Below are 22715 nucleotides of genomic sequence, written 5' to 3'. Positions count from 1 at the left end.
ATATCAGCAATTTAAGATAAACATTAATGACACCCATCTTTATCAGCCACTGTAATGTGTCTATATGAATCTAAATATAGTTTGATTTCATAAATACATTCATAACAACAAAGTAGTTCGCTAGCATCTTATCGTTTTGTATGTGAAAAGAAAAAGGCAAATAAAACCTTCTTCTTTAAAAATAAGATTTTAGTTAGCATACACACAAATAGCGACGAACCCGATGAACACATTTTAAAAATAACCTCGTAAATGTTGCTTTAACAAACTGTCTTACCACGAAATTGCGTGAATAAACTGGTTACCTCAGACGACTCGAGGCTGACTGAAGCTGCGAGCTAATGATGACGTCATCACCGCGAGACGCGAGCAGTTAACGTCAATAAAACGACATACTAAACAAAAATAAATGTAAAACAGTGACTGGTGTAGACAGACAGCAGTCTAATTCCCTCTGTCATGTGTGGGTGAAATATATTAGGTATTAATCATGGAAAGCCCCAAACACAATGATAATATTAACATTTCATGGCTTTTAGATGTAACTAAAATTATGAAATGATTTATTCTTGATCTAAGAAGAACCAGCGGAAAATAAAAAGGGACAATTAATGTTTTTGATAACATTATTAATATGCTAATTAGTAAAGCAGATAAAAAAAAAGGAAAAATGAAAACAAATTAGATTCATTTCTCTCTTTATTGACTAACAAGATAGCAAAGCATCCCAAGAGAATAAAAGTGAAAAGATCTTACATCTGAGTTTTCTAAATACACTACAAGTGGAAGAATAACTAGTTGTTTTAAATAAATAAATAAACCTACTTTTTTCATAAGTGTAAACAAACTACAAGTGATTCATATGCAGTATAATAAAATTTAACAAAATAAAACTCATAATAAAGCATTATGATATAATTTATATCTTGAAGCAAAATGATATTCAAGAATAATTTTTTCCATCTATGCTTTGATGTGAATCTCACAGTTAAAACTGCTGGTCTTTAAGATGAACTTTATTCACTGTCACAAATTTTGATGATGTTTCTTTGTCCTGTCGCTCATTGTGGCTGGATAGGACAGATTTTGAGGCTGTTTACACGACACCATTTTCAACTAAAAACTTAAGTTTTCTGGCCGTTCATTTTCATGACAATAGCGTTTTGGGTGCCTGAAAACACTAACTTTAGAAAACGGGGTTCAAAGTGCAAATTTTTGAAAACAATAGAGTTATTATCTCCATGTAAACTAGGGTGACCATATTTTTGTTTTCAAAAAAAGAGGATAGTGGGGGCGACTTGACAAATGCATTCACAACCATGCAATTATGTTATTGAACTTTAATACATAAAGTAATACATCCTTTCCATTTCACTCATGGCCCTCAACAATAGAATAACAACAACAAAAGGTTTAGCTTTTAACACCTTTTACATTACACCATTTCTTTTCATGGCCATAGGTTAAAATAAAATTAGTTGCCATAAAAAAAAATTTCAGTTAAAAAAAATTCTGATTTCGCTGGTATACTTTCCTGAAGATCGAATCTTTCCCAACAGTCCTGGGTTACCAATCAAGTACGCATGAAAGTCTATAGTTGTATTGTGTACACAGAATACCCTTCAGTGACTCAACAGACAAGTGATTTCTTTCCTTTGTCCACTGGCTTTGCATCAATGAAAAAACTCTCTCTACATTTGTATTGTGAGAAGGAACAGCAAAGAAAAACTGTGCAATCTTCAGTAGCTCTGAATGAAACTCTATGCTTTTGGACCTTTCAAAATATTTGGTCCACTTCTCGTGTGCTTGCAGATCAAAGAAATCTCCATCACTGTTACACCTTTCTGTGAATTTCTTCAGGTTGGTGACCTGATCAAAGCACTTTGCATCATCTATTGGCACCCCTTTTCATCGCGGATTTCAAAATACATCGCGGAGCAAAGAGGATGACAACACGTCGACAGACAAGACAGAGTAGGTTACTTATGATATTAAACAAAGTCCCAGCTTTCAAATTGTGAAATTTTTTAAGAAATTCGAAAAAAATAAAAAACGTTTTGTGTCTCTTTAATGTGTCATGACAGATTGTTGTAGCGCCTCAGCTCAAGCGGCTCATGAACCGATCATCTCTTCCTACTAGTTAATTTATATCATCAAATAAACATGAATGAACATCAGAAGGAATGTTGTTTCAAACGCAGAAAGACGTCAGTACACAGCACTTTTCAAGTTCAAGTCCACCGAGGTTAATCTTCTAACTCCTGACTGCTTTGTCGGACAAAATGGCGGATTCTGCGTTAAGACTGGTTAGATCGCTTGTCAAATCAAACTCCCGGCGAAGGGTCAATTTACCTGACAAACTCTCTTCTTTAGCTGCAATTTTGTGTTTTGCGGAGCTTATGTGGGCTTCTAGGTCGCTAGCACCTTTATTTGACACTGACACGTACGTGCCAGCTTTGCAGGTCATGCATTCTGCTTCACTGACACGACGCACCTTTACTCTCTTCAATTGTAGACAACTGAAGCCGCCAATGCCCCAAGATGGCGCTGACATCTTGCACTAATTATATTGTTTCAGAGCCAGAATCTGCGCAGTAGTGAGCGTGGAGCCGTGGTATCAAGGTCCCGCCCATACTCCCGCAGAACCAATCACAAGCACACGCCCCTGAACTTTTTTTTTAAGTAGCCTGACTGCTCCAGTTTTAATCAACATGCTACTGCATTTCTCTCCGATATGGTAGGAAATGAAATGAAATGAATCGGGGAGGATTTTAACTGTGACAAGATGATTGATAGGCCAGTTTACGGTGACAGAATGCGTGTAACTAAGCGACAGAGAGCAACCATTAAAGACGCTATTTTATGACGTGATAGTATGTCCCAAAGTTTGTCTACTCTTCTGCTACACTCAAAAATTATTATTATTTTTTTTTTTTCACAAAAAGGGTATACTTATAGGGTGTAGTATAAGTAGGCGAACTGGGATGCAGCGCATCTCTGGGAAAAAATTATTTGAAGTGTAATTTCATTGTTTAGTTTACATGGAGAGGTCGGGGTTTATGACCTATACTGGGTCCAGCCATCTGGGGGTGATCAAGACATTTGGCCTCACTTTTCAGGACTTGTGGAGCACACTCAGTGAAAACGGTGACGTCATGCGCATGTGTATTATGTGTTCAGTCTATAGATGCATAGTGCATCTCTACAAAGTGATATCGCCAACTTCTGGCCGTTTCTCTCCAGTGTGGATCTTCTCATGTGTTTTCAGATGTGCTGACTGATTGAATCTTTGGTCACAGTGTGAACACTTGTAAGGTTTCTCGCCAGTGTGGATCCTCTCATGTTTCTTCAGATGTCCTGACTCACTGAATCTCTTGTCGCAGTGTGAACACTTGTAAGGTTTCTCTCCAGTGTGAATCCTCAGGTGCCGATTCAGATCTGCAGTTCTAATAAAACTCTTCCCACACTCAAAGCACACATGTACCTTTTCACCAGAATGTATTTTCTGATGAACTTTTACATTTTGCAGATGATAAAACCTTTTTCCACACAAAGAACATGAATGTGGTTTCTCCTGTAAATGAACTGTCTGGTGCTTCTTCAGGCCTGAAGCCCACAAAAACGTTTTGTCACATTGATCACATTCATGCAGTTTCTCTCCAGTGTGGATGTTCATGTGTGTCTTAAGGGTTCCTTGTTCTACAAAACTCTTCCCACACTGATCACATGTGAATGGTCTCTCTCCAGTGTGGATCCACATGTGAACCTTGAGATTCTTTTTGTGTGTGAAACTCTTCCCGCACTGATCGCATGTGAACAGTTTCTCTCCAGTGTGGACCCTCATGTGAACCTTGAGATTCCTTTTGTATGTAAAACTCTTTCCACACTGACGGCAGGTAAAACATTTCTTGTCTCTTCTTTTCAGTAAAGAAATACTTTCAGCCTGTGAGTGATTTTTTTCTCCAGTTTTGATATCATGTTGTTTCTCCTCCTCTTCACTCTCCTCATTCTTCAGTATCAGGTCTGAAATGATAGTGAAATAAATTACAAAAACATCTGAGAGAAATGTAAAGTAAAAGTAGACAACAGCTAGAAATCTAAAATCAGCTAAATCTTTCCATGAACGAGGTACATTTGCCTTCCAGTCATTAGTTTTAAAACATTATATGCACAAATCCTAAATGTTCCTGTAGTGAGAACTATTAAATGTTTGAGCAATTACACAATTATCTAACATAATTGTAACATGTGTGTTGTTCAGGGAAGAAGGAGGTGGGAATCGGCGAACATTTAACAACTTTAATAATAAAACAAACACAAAACGAAAGTAAAAGCGCGGCAGCCCCTCATGGACGAGAAACACATTCACTCTCATCACTCCTCCTTTTATACTTCCGAAGCTACAAAGAGATACGAGGCAAGTCAAGCTCATTATCAATCACTCCACCGGCCTTGCTCCATTCTCACAGCCCTCGGCCTCACCCTGCTTGCTACAATATTTACATTAAAAAAAACTACACAATAGTGCTAAAGTTCAGACAGTCTCTCAGATGGATATTTAATTTATTTTACTAAAAACTTAATTAATTAGCTGTCCAACATTTTTCACTCAACACTGTTATGACATAGGAATTAAGAAAGTAAGTAATGGTCAGGCACTGCTAATCAAATGCCTTTGATTAACTGATCATCAGCAAGTGTGATCAACTCTATAAAAGCTGAAGTTTTGGCAGTTTGAGCGTCTGGACACTTCAGGTGTGTGTTAACACAATGCATCAGCAATGATCTTAGAGAAGCAATTGTTGCTGCCTACCAATCTGAGAAGGGTTACAAGGCCATTTCCAAACAGTTTGAAGTCCATCATTATTCACAAGTGGAAAACATTCAAGACAGTTGCCTATCTTCCCAGGAGTGGACATCCCAGCAAATTCAGCCCATGATCAGAGCTTGCAATGCTCAGAGAGATTGCTGACAACCCAAGAGCTACCCTTCAGACTCTACAGGCCTCAGTTAACATGTTAAATGATAAAGTTCAAGACAGTACAATTAGAAAAAGACGGGACAAGTATGGAATGTTTGTAAGGGTTGCCATGAGAAAGCCTCTTTTCGCTAAAAAAAGCATGGGAGCATGGCTTAGGTTTGCAAAGTTGCATCTGAACTAAAATAAAGACGTCTAGAACAATGTCCTTTAGACAGATGAGACCAAAGTGGAGATGTTTGACCATAATGCACATCACCAAGTTTGGTGAAAACCAAACACAGCATATCAGCACAAACATCTCATACCAAAAGTCAAGCATACTGGTGGAGGGCTGATGATTTTGGGCTTGTTTTGTAGCCATGGGCACCTCACAGTCATTGAGTCGACCATGAACTCCTCTGAATACCAAAGTTTTCTAGAGTCAAACGTGAGGCCATCTGTCCGACAGCTAAAGCTTGGCCAAAATTGGGTTATGCAACTGGACAATGATCTACCAGCAAATCTACAACAGGATGGCTGAAAAAGAAAAGAATCAAGGTGTTGCAATGGCCCAGTGAAGTCCAGACCTCATCCCGACTGAAATGCTGTGGCGCGAGCTGTGCATTAACAAATGCTCACAAACCTCAAACTGAAGCAACGTTGTAAAGAAGAGCGGGCCAAATTCCTCCAGAATGATAAAGTCATACAGAAAATGATTACTTAAAGTTATTACTGCTAAAAGTGGATCCACAAGCAATTGAATCATAGGGTGTCCTAACTTTGTCACTCATGGCTTTTCCGTCTTGGCTATTTTTGTTAAATAAACGACGACACAGTATATGTCATGTCATACTGAGTTTTTATTAAATTTTAAGACCTGCCAAGCACTAGATGATTTTTTATTATGCCCTGATATTGAAAAGCATGGAATACAATAGGATGTCCTAACTTTTTCACATGACTGTAGAAAGTGTCCCCTATTATTTATTGGTTGAACTCTTTTCCTACTACAAACACTGAATCTGATTAACTGCTTTATAATCTTACTGTTCTTCAGCCTCATTAATGAAGAATCAGGAATAAACACCAACCTCTTTGTTCTTCAGTGTGTTTCATTCTGCAGTGTTCTGGATCTCTCATGTTCTCACTGTCCTTCAATAAACTCTGTCCTTGCAGATTTCAGCTCTTCCTGATGGTTTGATGCTCATCTTCACTTTTAGGCTGATGGGAATATTCCAGCATTTACTGGTGAATTGCAGTGGGAGGAGCTTCACTGAAGGAGGAGGAGCAGATCTGACAAAATCAAGAAGAAATCACTGAGTTTGTTTTTATATTAATTAACACATTTTAAGTATTTATGTTCACATATCTATCTATCTATCTAGTAGGGGTTGTACCGACTAGTCGACTTTAACGCCCTGCCATGACGCTTTAAGCATGACATCGACTAGTCGCTGGACATGGCCTATAGAGGGCGCAGCAGGAAAAATCTTTGAAGTCCACATTTACGCTACATATCCTAAAGTTAATGAAAGCACTCCAAAATTATACCATCTGGATACTCAAAATTGATCGGGTGAATGCACGTTTTAAATAGCTCATTGTACAGGTAAGTTAATCACCATTCTAAACTGCACTGCTATACGCGCACATCATGTGCAGATAGATCAAGAATCATTCAGTAGCACAAAAATGTATTGTCAGCACTATTTTGTGATTTATTAATTAACTAACTTAGAAACTGAAAAGTTCTAGCATATATTTCTTAGTAACTAAAACCCACAGCTTCACTATTAGTAGAGAGATGCTGCCAAGTAGAATTAATTCACACGCACTCTCTCTCACTAATGCATTCATATAAATGTAATCTTTACTGTGCTACTTTATCTGCATCTGATTTAGAACAAGCAGAAATTCTGTGAGAAATATAACAACCCAAAGACAATAGAACTGATAAAAATAATGACCCTAAGACAAAAAAAAAAAAAAAAAAAGTTAAAATAAATGTCCCAGTCTCAGCTCGAGGTCGTTCACACAGAACACGGGCAGTAGAATAGGGGAAAAATGCAAGGTCTCGAGACACGTTTTTTTAAAAGTTGAACTGATTTGAACTTGAGCGCCGCGTTTTATAACGGCGTGTAGAATGCGCGAGATGCTGCAAAAGATGCAAGACATGAGCACAACGGTCATATACACGTCCGTCTAGCACGTATTTACATAGAAAAACAATGGAAAAGTAACGCATTGAAATGGAAAAATGCGTTTTGTGTGAACGGCCCCATAAATGACGTCATCATCGACTAGTTAACTTCGACTTGACTTTAATCACATAAATGTCGACTTTAAAAAATCTGAAGTCGTTCAACCCCTGCTATCTAGTAAAGTAGCTATTAGTGCCCCAATTATGCTTTATTACTCTTCATTTTGGCTTAAAATATTGCGTTAAGTATCGTATCAGGAGTTCAGTATCGATTTGTTTCGAATCGTGACATGAGTGTATCCAAAGTCCCTTTAAGACAAGTCATTTCACTCGGTGGCCATCTTTGAAACGCCTCTCGGGCATCCTGGGCATCGTGCAGCTCCTATCTCTTTGAATGGGGAAACATCAAATTCTCCAAAGCTGTTTGCCAAGCTTTCAATTAAATTTCATATTTGAAATCACCAATGAAATCTGACAACAACTGTCTCATAAAATTTTTTTTCCAAACGCTCAAATCATGACAAAAAAAAACAGTATTTAGGCTGGATCAAGCTAATGCGCATGCGCAGACCTAAATGCGCGTCTCTTGTGCCTCATTTCGGAGGCGCGCGTCTGACTGTTTCTATAGAAACCGGTGCTTCTAACGGCCGCTGCAGTGACGCGATGGCTTTACAGGTCGGCGATTGGCTCTTATTTTGAAGGCGGGACTTATTCCGCCATATTGAGCGTTACACTTTCTCCCATTCAAAACAATACGAGTGACATGTCTTGTGTTATTCTATAGTCTTTGGTATAGTATACATACAATAAACATGTCTAATTTCAATGCTATAGCCTTTGTGTAGACATTTAAAGATAACCATCTATAAGCATGAATGTTTGGATTTATAAGCAATTGTAACAATTTAAAATAAGAGTAACTAAGGTTAATATAAGTATTGTTCATTAATTAATTTCAACATTTAATAATGCATTTTTACATTTTAAAGTTTTATCTCTTAACAGTTAATGCACTATAAACTAACATTAAGTTATAATTAATACATTTTTATATATTCAAAAAGTACAGTGCATTTTCATGGTTCAGTACTGTTTTACTTTTTTGTAATAAAGTTCAGCGCGGTTTTATTTGTAATGTTTGTTTTCATTTAGTAATCATTTTTTTAAAAATCCACTCAAGCTATAATAAATGCCATTATGATGCTTACCTATATCTTGTCGATGTCACAATAACTCATTCAATAGAATGAGGATCTATTGACATGAGATAAAGAGGCTTTTCAGCTGCTCTGATAATAGTGATGATCCATAGACTATCAATACTCATTAAACAAGACATTCAGGATCAGCAGCAGATCATCTCACTTTATTCTAAGTATTTGCTGCTAGAAACAGATTGTTTGAGTCAGAATATATGCTGAAAGCCTATGAAAGTGATATTATATTATTTCTCAAATAATACATAAAAATATATACAATATAAAAATAAACATTAATGGCATCCATTATCAGCAACTGTAATGTGTCCATATGAATCTAAATATAGTTCGATTTCATAACAGCAAAGTAGTTCGCTAGCATCTTATCGTTTTGTGTGAATAGAAACAAGGAAATAAAACCTTCTTCTTTAAAAATAAGATTTTAGTTAGCAAACACACAAATAGCGACGAACCCAAAGAAAACATTTTAGAAATGACCTCGTAAATGTTGCTTTAAACAAACTGTCTTACCACGAAATAGCGTGAACTGCTCACCTCAGACGACTCGAGGCTGACTGAAGGTGCGAGCGAATGATGACGTCATCACCGCGAGACGACCAACGGTAGATTATCAAAAACGCTCCAAATACTGTTTAAAACGGCAAAACATCTATAAAACATATCAACATATGAAACAAATTAATAGTAAAACAGTTACTGATATACGACAGACAGAGTAGATATAACAAAAATTAAGAAATATTTTTTTCCTGACGCAAATATAATCAGCAGACAATAAAAGTTGTTGATAACAAGGTAAAAAAAAAAAAAAAGTAAAGATAACAATATATTAATAAAAAAAATAATATTTAATCAATGATTACTCAAAAGAAAATACAAAAATTAGATTAGTAAAATTAAAACTAATGAGATGGATATCTCCTTTCGACTTGAGCGGGATGGATGGACGTCAATAATCAGTAGGCTATACAAACCATATCTAGTTTTGATCATGTATTAAATAAGACTGAATTTCTCAGAACTTTTATTTTCACTTCACCACAACAACACAAACTTTGTTTCTTCAGCACTAAATAGTGACTAAAACACAATCTATCGCTTTTAAAATATTTATTCACAGACATTAAAAATTAATAAATAATTATTTGACTTTAAGAAATGAATGTTAGTCTGTCAGCCTCTAAACACAGCCATTCAGACAGATGTAATTCTCCAAAGTATGGTCAGGGTTGGGATATACAAGTAACTTAGTTACATTTTTAAAATACAAAATATGAGTAACTGTATTTCAATACAATTACATTTTAAATGGGTGGTAATCAAATTATAGTTACATCCGAAAAGTATTTTAGATTACCAAAATGATTACTTTGAATTTTATTTAATTTAAACATTAATCTGTATTGGGCAATTAATATAAACATCAACTGGTGATTCTCAGGCTGCAAAAGCATCCTAAGCTACAGTTCTGCTTGCAGAACATGCAAAATTGTAATAATTTTAACAAAAATAGAGGGATCATAAAAATTTGATTTTGAGATTCTTTTTTTTTTTTTTTGGACAATTGAGTGACATACACAAAAGGTGAAAACATTTACTGATGCTCAAGAAGGAAACAATGCATTAAGAGCAGGGGTGTAAACTTTGAACAGGATGATGATGATGATGATGTGTAAATTTTGTTTAATATTTTGTTTAAAGATCATATTTTTTTAAGCTAAAATCAACTTAAAATTCAGTTAAAATCAACTTAAATACTTTTGTTAATCTAATAAGTGTATCTTTTCAACTTAAAACTTCTTGTGAAGACAACTAAAAAAAAAATAGTTCAGCCAACTTGAAAAATATCGCACTCAATTTTTTAAGTTATCTCAACTAATTCACTCCAGTTAAAGTCAACTTAAAAAAAAGTAGTTAAAACTTCTTGTCAAGAAATACCAAAGGATGTTTAGCAATGCAAGCAGCTCCAATCCTTGTTTGATTTTTTTAAAGTTAACTACACAACAAGAACATCATTTGCCTCTTAAAACTAGAGGCACACAGTTTACCCATTTCACCCGGGCAAATAATTTGCAAAAGCTGCAATGAAAAGAACATATAGCTCAACACCTCAACGCATGTCTCATGTCAAAACAAATCTCAAACATGGTTATGAACAACAATTGTAATTCAGTAAAAAAACGAACTCTGAAACATATGACAGCTGAATAACAGTGATAACAACAGCAGCTGCAGCATAAATTAAGCCAGTCAATGCAAAGCAATAATCTTTTTTTAGTAATAATTACCTCATAATTTTTTCAAGCTACAATGCATGCTGGGAACTGGCACAACATTGTTGAATGTAAAAATGTTTGTTCAATTTGTAAAGTTGGGACAACATTTGGACAAGTTTTAGACAAATGCTTGAGAATCTCAGGTCAACAAAAAGAATTTGTTAGCAACAAATATTCTGTGGGCCATATTTGGAGTTTCTGCACAAGAGCGCCCTCTGGCGTTCAGATGGAGCAGCATTTAGCTTGTGCTTCACAAGCTGTGCACTTTAAAAAAAAAAAAAAAATGCAGCCGATTGCCAAATCATGTGCGGTTTAATTTTGATTAATCGTGCAGCCCTAGTGTAGGCCTATGTTGGATTACTATTTGAGTCTATTTACTTTGTTTTTCTGCTTTCAGAATTGTAACTCAGTAATGTACACTCTTTCAACTTAAAACACGTAGAAATTCACAACTACTCAAATATCTCATTTTCAGCCAACGTGTAATTTCCCTTTAAAGGGTTAGTTCACCCAAAAATGAAAATTCTGTCATTTATTACTCACGCTCATGCTGTTCCACACCCGTAAGACCTTCGTTAATCTTCAGAACACAAAATGAGATATTTTTGATGAAATCCGATGGCTCCGTGAGGCCTACATAGCCAGCAATGACATTTCCTCTCTCAAGATCCATAAAGGTACTAAAAATATATTTAAATCAGTTCATGTGAGTACAGTGGTTCAATATTAATATTATAAAGCGACGAGAATATTTTTGGTGTGCCAAAAAAAACAAAATAACGAATTATTTAGTGATGACTGATTTCAAAACACTGCTTCAGGAAGATTCAGAGCGTTATGAATCAGCGTGTCGAATCCGCAGTTTGGAGCGCCAAAGTCACGTGATTTCAGCAGTTTGGCGGTTTGACAAGCGATCCGAATCATGATTCGACACAAAAGATTCATAACGCTCCGAATCTTCCTGAAGCAGTGTTTTGAAATCAGCCATCACTAAATAAGTTATTTTGTTTTTTTTGGCGCACCAAAAATATTCTCGTTGCTTAATAATATTAATATTGAACCACTGTACTCACATGAACTGATTTAAATATGTTTTTAGTACATTAATGGATCTTGAGAGAGGAAATGTCATTGCTCCCAATGTAGGCCTCACGGAGCCATCGGATTTCAACAAAAACATCTCAATTTGTGTTCCGAAGGTCTTATGGGTGTAAAACGGCACGAGGGTGAGTAATTAATGACAGAATTTTCATTTTTGGGTGAACTAACCCTTTAAGGACCCCCGAGTCATTGTATTAACGTCGCCATTTTGGCTTTCAACCAAATGAAAAGGGCGAGACAGCAAATTTAGATGAGCCAATATGCAAAATATGTGGCAATACATATTCCTGTGACATGCGGCAATACATCGAATTTGAGGTGTCTTCTCGCTAACTGTCATCCAGCCATCGAAGCACAGCTGCCCCCTCAAGCATCAAGTCGTGGAGCAACCTCAAAAAGGACAGCTGAGGCTGGTACCAACAGCTGAAGCCTTTGTGAAATCTGTCAAATACAGCCGTGAAAGTAACAGACATAAATGCCTTACAGCCGCTGTTATGCAGTATGTAGTTGAAGAGATGGTTTCATTCAGCATGGTGGAGAAACCTGCATTCAAGTCAATACTTCAAAAGCAGTTCGAGTTGCCAGGCAAAACCTACTTTTCAGAGACTGCTGTTCCCAAAATGTACAATGAGGTAAAGACATCAATCAAATGCAACCGTCGACTACTTCATTTTTCCATGTTCATTATCTGAGCATGGAATGGACTCTGAAATCAAGTTGCCTTGAAACAGTGTTTATGCCCGAAAATATCTCCACAATATTTCGGAAGCTCTCCAGCACGCATTTGAAGAGTGGTCCCTGGATGGACGTTGAGGACCGTGCTGCCAGAGCAATGGGCCTGTGTCAAACCTTGGTCAGTACATTTTTTCAGAGCTGGTTGAAGAGATCTGGTGAAAGCACAAGCGGAACTTCAAATCCCTCAACATGGCCTCATACTGGTAAGTTATGAAATGTAAACTATTTGAAACTGAATTTCCGGATCTGCTGTCTGGCGAGAGCTACATTAGTGTCATCAGTCAAACCCGTCCTGAAACTCCTGACAGAAGATATGCTTAAACCATCAAATGAGGATACCACCTTAACATCGGACATAAAGCATAAAAATGTGCAGGGTTCTACAGGAGAAGTTTGAACCAGCTGCCTTACAAAAATATAGGGGGATCATACAAATGAGACAGATACAAAATCCATACTTATCGAAGAGATGTTGGGAGTGGAGACCCGAAAGTACGTCAGTGGTTGGAGATGAAGGGCAATCGGTGGTGTCATCTGCAGCAAAGACTCCTGGAGACCTGCTGAAGTCACGGACAACCTCTGCGTCCATACCTAAGAGAGCTCGAGCAGATAACGAGGTCATGGACTCAAACGCAAATCCACTGCCCTGGTGGCGCAATAACCAGTGTAGATTTCCACTGCTTTCCAAAGTTTTATCGCAAGTGCATGTGTATTTGTACAACGAGCACACCATCGGAAAGGGTTTTCAGTGCCGCCGGGAACACTGTTACCCCTATGCAATCTTTCCTGAAACCACATAAGGTTAATATGTTGGTTTTCCTAGCGCGAAACAAGGACATTATAACCCAGGTCCAAATCACATTCATTAATGCTCAAGTAATATTTCGTTTATTCTCTGTATTTTCATTTACACTTTGTTTTCATGTGATACTTTGATTTCTTTCCATTTTCAAGTTGGAAAAGGCATGTTCTTATTGCTGTTTGGCATTTAACAATAAACAAAATATTTTAAAATGTGTCTCTCTGTAAGTTAAAAAGCAACAATATGCTACATAATAACTCAACAACAGAGCTTTATATGCACTAAAATCAGGATAAATGAGGTTTGTTAAAAAACGAAACAAAAAAAAATGGCGCACTATACCGCGTAATACCGCATTGCCACAGTTAGATTCTGTTTTGTGTGTTTCTGGTTAAGTTTTGTGTTCTAAGCCTGTGTGCCCGTTAATTTTCCTAGTGTTTCATTGATTGATCCGTTTCACCTTCTGCCTCTTCGTTAGTTCCCGTGTTTGATTCTTGTTAGCTCTTACATGAGCCTGGTCTGACTTGTCTAGTGCAGTCTCAAAAGCTGTATAGACTTCTTAAGGCTTTGCACTAGAGGTAACATATTGTAACATATAGCTCCATCGAATGACTCAAGGGCCTCGATTAGCTTCTCAATCAGGTTCCACTGTTCAGGCCTGAGATCAAGGTAGTGATATTTTCCTCTCTGAGTCACGGCTGTGTCTGAGAGGGCAGCAGTCACCGGCCATCTTTGTTCCAGCAGTCAGGACAGCTTGGTTGTGTAAAGTGCTCTGAAGAACCACCAAGCTATTCCCAAGTGTTTGGCTGCTGCAAGATGCCTCGTTGAACATTTTAAAAAGAGCGAGCTGGCATGCACCAACCTAAAGGACAAGCAGCAGCAAATGGGTACACCGTTTACTATGAATTAAAGGGAAATCAAATTAAATACAATTTATTGTGTAACCAAAATACCAATAATGCCAATAATGCAATAATACTTTTTGTTTGCCAACATAAATTATATTATCAGGATGAGTATTTTGGGTGGAGAATCCCCTCAGTGGCCTCTCTCGAACTTGTAACATGAGTTCAGAAATCTTAGTAATCTATTATTCTGACAGTCACAATCCTGAATACCTTTCTCTTTCTCAGGCTAAAAGCCTGTTCACACCAAGTATGATAACTATAATGATAATGGTAATAATAAAGATATAGTTAAAAAGTCATTCTAAAAATAAAGGAACAGCAGAGTCCACACCACAACTGTAAAGATAACGGCACAGAGAAACAATATTGTGGAATCACTATCTCATTAATGAAGGATCAGGAATAAACATGTTTTTCAGCGTGTTTCATTCTGCAGCGTTCTGGATATAATTTTGAAGGAATCAGTTATTTTATAGCTGAACAAATGAATCGTCCAGCATTCACTTGAATGGGCCGTAACTATCAACTCAGTAGTGGATATTACTATCCAAACTAATAGTGAAAACACCGTTTATCAGCACGATAACAAGATCAGCAGTTTAAGACATTAAATTCATAAGCACACAACATGCAATACAAATGAGACTTTATTGATTATTCGAACACAAAAAACTAATACATAACACAAACACATGCGCACACACATTCACATGAGTTGCAGAAAGAAAGAAAGAGAGTGAAATGATGAAAATCCATGTTTCTAACACTATATGCCTATGCACTTTATAAACATGACTTGAACGAACAATCAATCATTAAGTTAATCCTTCTATCATTTCTTAGGAGGGGTTATTAAATTTATATCAATGCACCAATTTGGCAAGAATTGGAGGCATTTCTTGCTTTTTTTGTGTGTCTTTGATCTGTAGCGTCCTTACTGAAAGGGATTTCCCCAGTTCATTGATTCGCTGAGGGTTAGTCGTGTCTGAAGTGACGTCTCGGGAAGCCAATCACATTCTGGTGTGTTGTTGGATGAACAGATGAGTGGAGTTGAAGTTTCAGGCGGGCAAAACAATAGAGTTGTGGACTAAACTTTGGGGCAAAACTTAACTTAAAACACAAGACTCTCAATGGAAAAGAAAAGAAACTAAGTAAAAGAAATAAAAATGAGATGAGAGTAGTTAGATGGCTTGAATGAAGCTGATAACCCATTTGATTCTGATATGATCTCCACTCGGTCTTCTCATCTGATGCTTTGTTCGTGTCCTGAATTTTTAACTCAAATTGTTTGTCCGCTTCCTGGAGGAGTTCTGAAGAATTAGTTGTCAGCTTTCGTTCAGGGGATGAGTTTGACAACGCTGTCGCCTGTTTGCAAAAAAAATTTCCGTTTTTTATTGTTGTTGTTGTGTAAACATACCCTCACATTAAAGAGATCTTATTGCTCGACGGTATTATTGTGTCACGTTTGGAGAGGATGCAGCTTCACACTTGAAAGTGCTGGATCTGAAGATGAACTACTTACTGTGATTGTTTTTTGTATGACTGTGTAGAGCAGATGATCGGATGAAACTCTTCCCACATGCAGTGCAGTGATACGGTTTCTCTCCAGTGTGGATCCTCTCATGTGTTTTCAGAAGGTCTGACCGACTGAATCTCTTGTTGCAGTGTGAACACTTGTAAGGTTTCTCTCCAGTGTGAATCATCTCGTGTTTTTTCAGATGTTCTGACCGACTGAATCTCTTGTCGCAGTGTGAACACTTGTAAGGTTTCTCTCCAGTATGAATCATCTCGTGTTTTTTCAGGTCTCCTAAATAACCGAATCTCTTGTCGCAGTGTGAACACTTGTAAGGTTTCTCTCCAGTGTGGATCCTCTCGTGTGTTTTCAGATGTGCCGACTGACTGAATCTCTTGTCGCAGTGTGAACACTTGTGAGGTTTCTCTTCAGTGTGTATTCTCTGGTGCATTTTCAAATCTCCAATTGTAATAAAACTCTTCCCACACTCAAAACACACATAAGCTTTTTCACCAGTATGTCTTTTCTGATGAACTTTTAAATTTTGCAGATGCAAAAAACTCTTTCCACACAAAGAACATGAATGTGGTTTCTCCTTTGAATGAACTTTCAGGTGGATCTTCAGGCCTGAAGCCCACAAAAATGTTTTGCCACATTGATCACATGTGAACAGTTTCTCTCCAGTATGGATGTTCATGTGTTCATTAAGGTGAACTTGATGTGCAAAACTCTTTCCACACTGATCACATGCGAATGGTTTCTCTCCAGTGTGAATCATCATGTGAATCTTGAGACTCTTTTTGTATTTAAAACTCTTTCCACACTGATCACATGTGAACGGTTTCTCTCCTGTGTGGATTTTTATGTGTTCCTTAAGATGTCCTTGTTGTTTAAAATCCTTCCCACACTGATCACATTTGAATGGTTTCTCTCCAGTGTGGACTAAGATGTGATCCTTGAGATTCTTTTTGTTTGTGAAACTCTTTCCACACTGATCACATGTGAACGGTTTCTCTCCAGTGTGGACCCTCATGTGAACCTCAAGTCTCTGTTTGTATGCGAAACTCTTTCCACACTGACGGCAGGTGAAACATTTCTTGTCTCTTTTTTTCAGTAAAGAAATACTTTCAATCTGCAAGCCAGTTTCTTTTCCATTTTCGACATGATGTTTCTTCTCTGCACCCTCCTCATTCTCCAGCATCATGTCTGTAATTAAAGTAAAAAGTTACATTTTCAATAAATCCTAAAAATCATCCAAAAGAAAACAGACTTTCTTGTGTGCACGAGCAACCTGTCACTTACACTCGCATTACAATTACCGGATAATGTATACTTACTTACTTAGTCCATCTGGAACAATAAATCATAATTGAGAACAATACTGGGAACAGTTACACATCAGGCAAAAAATGGCATTCATAAACAGTATCAAAAGAAAGAAAGAAAAAAAGAAAATGATTTTATTTTCATTATGATTTATTGTTCCAGATGGACTTAAACTGGAGTCTGTGGACTGATTATCTGATTGCCTTATTATGATCATGATCACCTGAAGGCTTGCAGTATATTTTTTATATTATTATTGAGAGTAAAAATAGTTAGCATATGTAACCTTTAGCATCGCACATAAGTATATTTCTGCCTCATACAGTGATCAGCATCCCCATCGGATCGCAAAGAAGTTATTTCAAACACTCGCTGGTGTCTGAAAGTGAGTTTTGAGCTGAAAATTATATAAAATGTCTTAAATGTTGAGGTTAGCTGGTAGCCTGATATAATAACATGGGAAATGAGCAGCGGTGTTGACTGTCTCCTGACTCAGATGAACTCCACCTCTGTTCATGGCCACTCCTCAAGCCCCAGTTGGCCCACTTTGGACCAAGGTATTCGGCAGGCCAAAAAACCCTGCCCGTTGGCCCTGAGGAAGCCCAGACGAGGCCCGATCAAGCCCCCGAAAATAACAGTGGAAATGCGACTGGCCCTGGCATGCACTAGCCCACTCGCCTTTGGCCCGAAAGTGAAAATGCAGCTATTCTCTTCCTCTCAGGAGCCTGAAAGGAAGAAACGGTGGAGTCATTGGGCCAAGCAGATGGGGCTTACGCTGGCCCATATCCCACATGCCTCACTCTCCCTACAGCGGAGGGATTCCCGGTGCTCTTCTCCCAAGGAGACCAGAGCCCTCATCTTGTGCAAGTGGTTTGGTCTCTTTTGGGGGTTCCAAAGAGGAATTTGCTAATGATACAATGGATGTTTTCACACCTATGGATCATTTGTTTTGTTCTGAAACAGGGACTAAATTTGTTACAATGTTGCATTTTCTTCTTGGTTTGGTTCGCTTTCACATGGCAACATTTCAGAATGTACCAAAATGTGTTTATGCAAGTCACATGTGAGTACCGCTATCCTCTTTATTGGAGTTTTCTCAGCGTCATCCATCAAAATGATTGCCAAGTTAGCTCCATAAGCTTATTGTGGCTTTATTTGTAACTGTCTGGACAGCATTCTTGCACGGAGAAGCACAATTACACAACATTTAATATAAAGAGGCGCTCTTTGGCTTTCAACAATGGTAACTAATGTGCTCACTCACATAATCAGACACTACTAGTTTTTATATAACACATTTCCCGTTATGAATTATGATATTGTTTGGTTCGTTGGTCCGTTGGGTCGGATTGCTTTCACATCTCAAGTGACCTGCTCCTCTTCAAGGAGGTCTCACTACACTTGTTGGTCCACTGTTGGTGCTCACCCAGATGTAATTGCTGCATTCACACCTGCCCAAATGAACCGCATCAAATGGGACAACGAAATCTAGTGTGAACTAAATAAGCCAGGTGTGAAAGCACCCTATGTCATTGGCAGCTTCTGGTGTGGAGGAGTGGTTGGGCTCCATGGAGGACTCCGCCCCCTTCCACCTAAGGAGCCAGGCTATGTTGGGCCTGGTCTGGATGCCGAACTTGCCGTGTCCTTAGCAAGGCTGTCGAAGAGTGGTTGGCCCCAGAAAAGCCTGCCCATAGGTGCCTCAACAAGTGGTTCCTGCAGCTGGGGTGCCATCAGCAAGCCCCCTGCCAAGGATCTGCCCTGTTCATACTAGATCGTGGCGTGCCCTCTACTTGGCCAGCATCCACTCTTCTGCCCTCACCATTGTTGACAGCACAGAGCAAAAACACCACAAGGCTGTTTATCCCTCTAAGCCATGCAGGGCCATGTCTGCCTTAACAGCTAGAGTCTACTCTGCGGCCAATCAAGCTGGATCTGCTCTCCACACAATGGCGGTCTTTCAAAGGTTTCAGGGCAAACTCCTTCACGCTATGGATGAGTCTGGCCTGGACCCTGCTGCTTTCAAGGACAACGACCCAGACGATCAGCAGTATGATGGCCAGTCTGGCGGTACTCAAGTGCCACCTATGTCACAGTTGAAATTGCTGGTCTTGAAGGTGAACTTTATTCAATGTGGCAAATTTAGATGATCTTTCTTTGTCCTGTCGCTCGTTGTGGCTGGTTAGAACAGATTTATGGGACGCAGTTTTCATATAAAAAATTATGCGTTTTGGCCATTCATTTACACGACAACAATGTATTGGGTGCCTGAAAGTGCAAACTTTTGAAAATGTGTTTGAAAATATGGCAGAGATGTACAGTAAGAACTTAAGGACACAAAGAACTGTGGTTCGATGACTGTCAAAGGCGGAGCCAGAGTACCCGAGGGATGAGGTGGAGCCGGTGTGATGGAGGACAGAGGTGACGCCGAGGGATAGGAGGAACCCGCTGCAGTCGTAGGGGTGGAGGGACAGAGTGCAGAGGATGGACTGTGACGGAAGTTGTATGACGTCTGACCAAGGGGGAACCGGCAGGACGAGGGAACCCGGAGGAGCCGCAAGTGACAGTAGAAAAGCAGTTAATGAGCTATGGCCGCCAATGACGATGTCGCCGGTTCACCACTGTTCCTTCCTTGGATCAATTTTGATAGGCACTGCAGACCGGGAACACCCCACAAGAGCTGCAGTTTTGGAGATGCTCTGAACCAGTCATCTAGCCATCAAAATTTGGCCCTTGCCAAACTCGCTCAAATCCTTACGCTTGCCCATTTTTCCTGCTTCTAACACATCAACTTTGAGAACAAAATGTTCACTTGCTGCCTATATCCGCCCACTAACAGGTGCCGTGATGAAGAGAGAATATACTAAACAGTCTGTATATACACAATATAAACATAATATTACAACTTACAATTCCACAAAAGGCTGCAAATGCACAAGCGAACTTGACTGTGCTAATCATGTAGGTATAACTCTGTGGATGTGCTTTTCCTGTAACAACGTGCTGAAACATGGGCGTACAAAGATTTCACAACATATTTTTACAGTGGTGTTCTCATTTTACACATTGCACTTGACTGTATTTTCCTTTTCGATGTAATTCCAATGTGCACGAATAGTCGAACATTTGAATATTCAATCTGTAATTATCATTTGAAAAATAAAAATACTTTTCGAATTCTACTACATATGTTGCTTTGCTGGCGGTAAAAGCAGTGAAATCCTAAGCACGCAAACTAAAACTCACAGTTATAATTAAATGCACTGGGTGGCACTGTGGAGCTTGTTAACAAGTTGATTGTATTTGATGTTGTCGTCTGCCTCTAGGTGCAGCGAAGTTTGGTATTACTTTGACATTAAGGTTGAACCACTGTAGTCGCATTGACTATTTTAACGATGTCTTTAATACCTGTCTGGACCTTGAATGACCGTAATTACGTTGCTTACTATGGGAGATAAAACATTTTTTTTGTGAACTAACCCTTTAAGAACAAAAAACACAAAGGGCTGTAAGAAACTTTGCTTAGCACTCATTACCCTTGTCCTTGCAATGTCTGTCAGCGGTAGGGATGGGCGATATCTTATTGTTTGCAATATACTGGTAAAAATTCCTCCCACCAATGAGAATTATTCTTCCCGCGATAATAACGATAAAGCCTAGTTGATGACGCATTTCTGTGTGCGATCCATTCACAGCAACTGCTCGAAAACAACTGTGGTGGACGGCGGACGTGAAGCTGAGGAGTTTATCATTAAACAAGGAGCTACCTCTGCAATCTAGAACTGGTACACAGAGATATATTTTCACTCACCAAACACTCTGACTGAGCACTTGAGAGTTTTGCTCTCTGTCAAGCGATCCATAAATTGCACTATTTTAGTTAATCTCAATGAATGCAGTGTATTTGACGCAGAGTAAACCCTAGTGTGAGGCGCCTAACTCACCGTCGCTTTGTTGAGAGAGCTGTGTTTCTCACACACTCAAAGAGAGAGCGAGAGAGTCTTACATACCACACAGAATTGACGTCCTACATGTAGACAACATTCATAATTTATGAATTTTTTTGTACTATGTACTCCAATGTGTCAAAAGCATCATACAGCTCAAATAATCGTGTTATATGTCATTTGAATGGTCTCACAGAGTAGAATACAATGAGTATAATCATTTTGGCGAGTTGAGCGAGTTTTGTACGTGAAGCTAAATCTAGTCCTAAATCTGATGAACTGCTTTATAACCTTATTGTTCTTCAGCCTCATGAATGAAGGATCAGGAATAAACACCAACCTCTTTGTTCTTCAGTGTGTTTCATTCTGCAGTGTTCTGGATCTCTCATGTTCTCACTGTCCTTCAATAAACTCTGTCTTTGCAGATTTCAGCTCTTCTGATGGTTTGATGCTCGTCTTCACTTGTAGGCTGATGGGAATATTCCAGCATTTATTGGTGAATTGCAGTGGGAGGAGCTTCACTGAAGGAGGAGGAGCAGATCTGACAAAATCAAGAAGAAATCACTTACTGAGTTTGTTTTTATACTAATTCACACATTTTAAATATTTACCTATCTTTCTTTTAAGTAAATTAATGAAAAAGTGTCCTAAATTTAAAATTCTATCTTTTTTTATTTCCAAGAATTTCATCCACATACTTTATTCCTACATTTATATTGCCTCACATTAATATACAGGCAAAGAATTATAGAATTAAAAGAGTAAAACAATTAAAAGATACCAAATATAAATAATGTATAAGTTGTAAAGAATAATGAATAAAACACAGAAAAATACATTTACAGATTTGTAAGAAACAAATAATGCACTGATTGAGTTTAACTTGTTTTTGTTTAGACTATATAAACATGGTTCATAACAAATTAATGAAATGCTGTTATATCTACCTATATTTTCTAGATGTCACAATAGCTGATCATGTCAATTGCTTAAGTCTGTTGACACTAATGAAATGAACTTAATGTGGCAATTTACAGATCTGAAAACATCAACATAATGAATGAGGTGAAAACAGGATCTACTGACATGAAATAAAGAGGCTTTTCAGCTGCTCTGATAATAGTGATGATCCATAGACTATCAATACTCATTAAACAAGACATTCAGGATCAGCAGCAGATCATCTCACTTTATTCTAAGGATTTGCTGCTAGAAACAGATTGTTTGAGTCAGAATATACGCTGAAAACCTATAGAAGTGCTCTAATATTACTATTCTCAAGTGATACAGAAAAAAATAACAGTAATATATAAAGACAGACACTATGACTTTATCAACCATTGTAATTTGTCTATATGAATCTATATAGTTCGACTGCCTAATAACTACATTCATAACAACAAAGTTCGCTAAAATCTTACCGTTTTCTATGCGAAGTGAAACAGGCAAATGTTTCAGTTAGCAGAGACGCGAACAGCGCCAAACACGATGAAACCCATTCAGAAATGACCCCGTAAAATGTTGCCTAAACAAACCGTGTAAACAGTGTATTACAGTAACGCGATATAGCGTGAACTGTTTACCTCAAAAGACTCGACACTGAATGGAGCGAGCGTGAGTGGTGACGTCATCAACGCGAGACGAAATCAACTATAGATTATCAAAAACGCGCCAAAATACTGTACAATTAAAACGACGAAACATCTATAAAGCAACATAAGCAAAAATAT

The 22715-nt window shown here is 38.1% G+C and overlaps 3 protein-coding genes and 1 long non-coding RNA gene across 6 annotated transcripts in view; 1 reads left to right on the top strand and 3 right to left on the bottom strand.

The window, feature by feature from the left end:
• Positions 1–22715, bottom strand: part of LOC127521144 (gastrula zinc finger protein XlCGF57.1-like) — a 35096-nt gene that overhangs the window by 3828 nt on the left and 8553 nt on the right. The window contains exon 3 of one of the 2 annotated variants that reach the window (XM_051910186.1): positions 14832–15567. The exons of the other annotated variant lie outside the window; for it this stretch is intronic. Coding sequence (XP_051766146.1) covers positions 15539–15567 — 29 coding nt within the window. The 3' untranslated portion in view covers positions 14832–15538. Of the gene's footprint in view, positions 1–14831; positions 15568–22715 lie in introns of those variants that run through there. 2 annotated transcript variants of the gene reach the window in all.
• Positions 1–22715, top strand: part of LOC127521174 (uncharacterized) — a 53875-nt gene that overhangs the window by 25629 nt on the left and 5531 nt on the right. The window lies entirely within an intron of this gene.
• On the bottom strand, positions 687–22552 carry LOC127521162 (zinc finger protein 239-like). 2 transcript variants are annotated; one of them, XM_051910220.1, is made up of 3 exons: positions 22407–22552; positions 6052–6253; positions 687–4023 (listed from the first exon to the last, which is right to left on the bottom strand). In XM_051910220.1, the coding sequence occupies exons 2-3, from the start codon at positions 6098–6100 to the stop codon at positions 3203–3205; spliced, it is 870 nt and encodes a 289-aa protein (XP_051766180.1). In that variant the 5' UTR covers positions 6101–6253; positions 22407–22552; the 3' UTR covers positions 687–3202. The 2 variants fall into 2 exon arrangements, with proteins under 2 accessions (XP_051766180.1, XP_051766181.1); XM_051910221.1 differs by lacking the exon at positions 22407–22552 and adding an exon at positions 8891–8956.
• On the bottom strand, positions 14832–21472 carry LOC127521148 (gastrula zinc finger protein XlCGF57.1-like). Its single transcript, XM_051910200.1, has 3 exons — positions 21326–21472; positions 15725–16921; positions 14832–15567 (listed from the first exon to the last, which is right to left on the bottom strand). The coding sequence occupies exons 1-3, from the start codon at positions 21372–21374 to the stop codon at positions 15539–15541; spliced, it is 1275 nt and encodes a 424-aa protein (XP_051766160.1). The 5' UTR covers positions 21375–21472; the 3' UTR covers positions 14832–15538.

This window comes from Ctenopharyngodon idella, chromosome 10 (assembly GCF_019924925.1).
Source record: "Ctenopharyngodon idella isolate HZGC_01 chromosome 10, HZGC01, whole genome shotgun sequence".
Lineage (NCBI taxonomy): Eukaryota > Metazoa > Chordata > Actinopteri > Cypriniformes > Xenocyprididae > Ctenopharyngodon > Ctenopharyngodon idella.
Note: the sequence above shows the minus strand (reverse complement) of the source record. Positions and strands in the feature narration are given on the sequence as shown.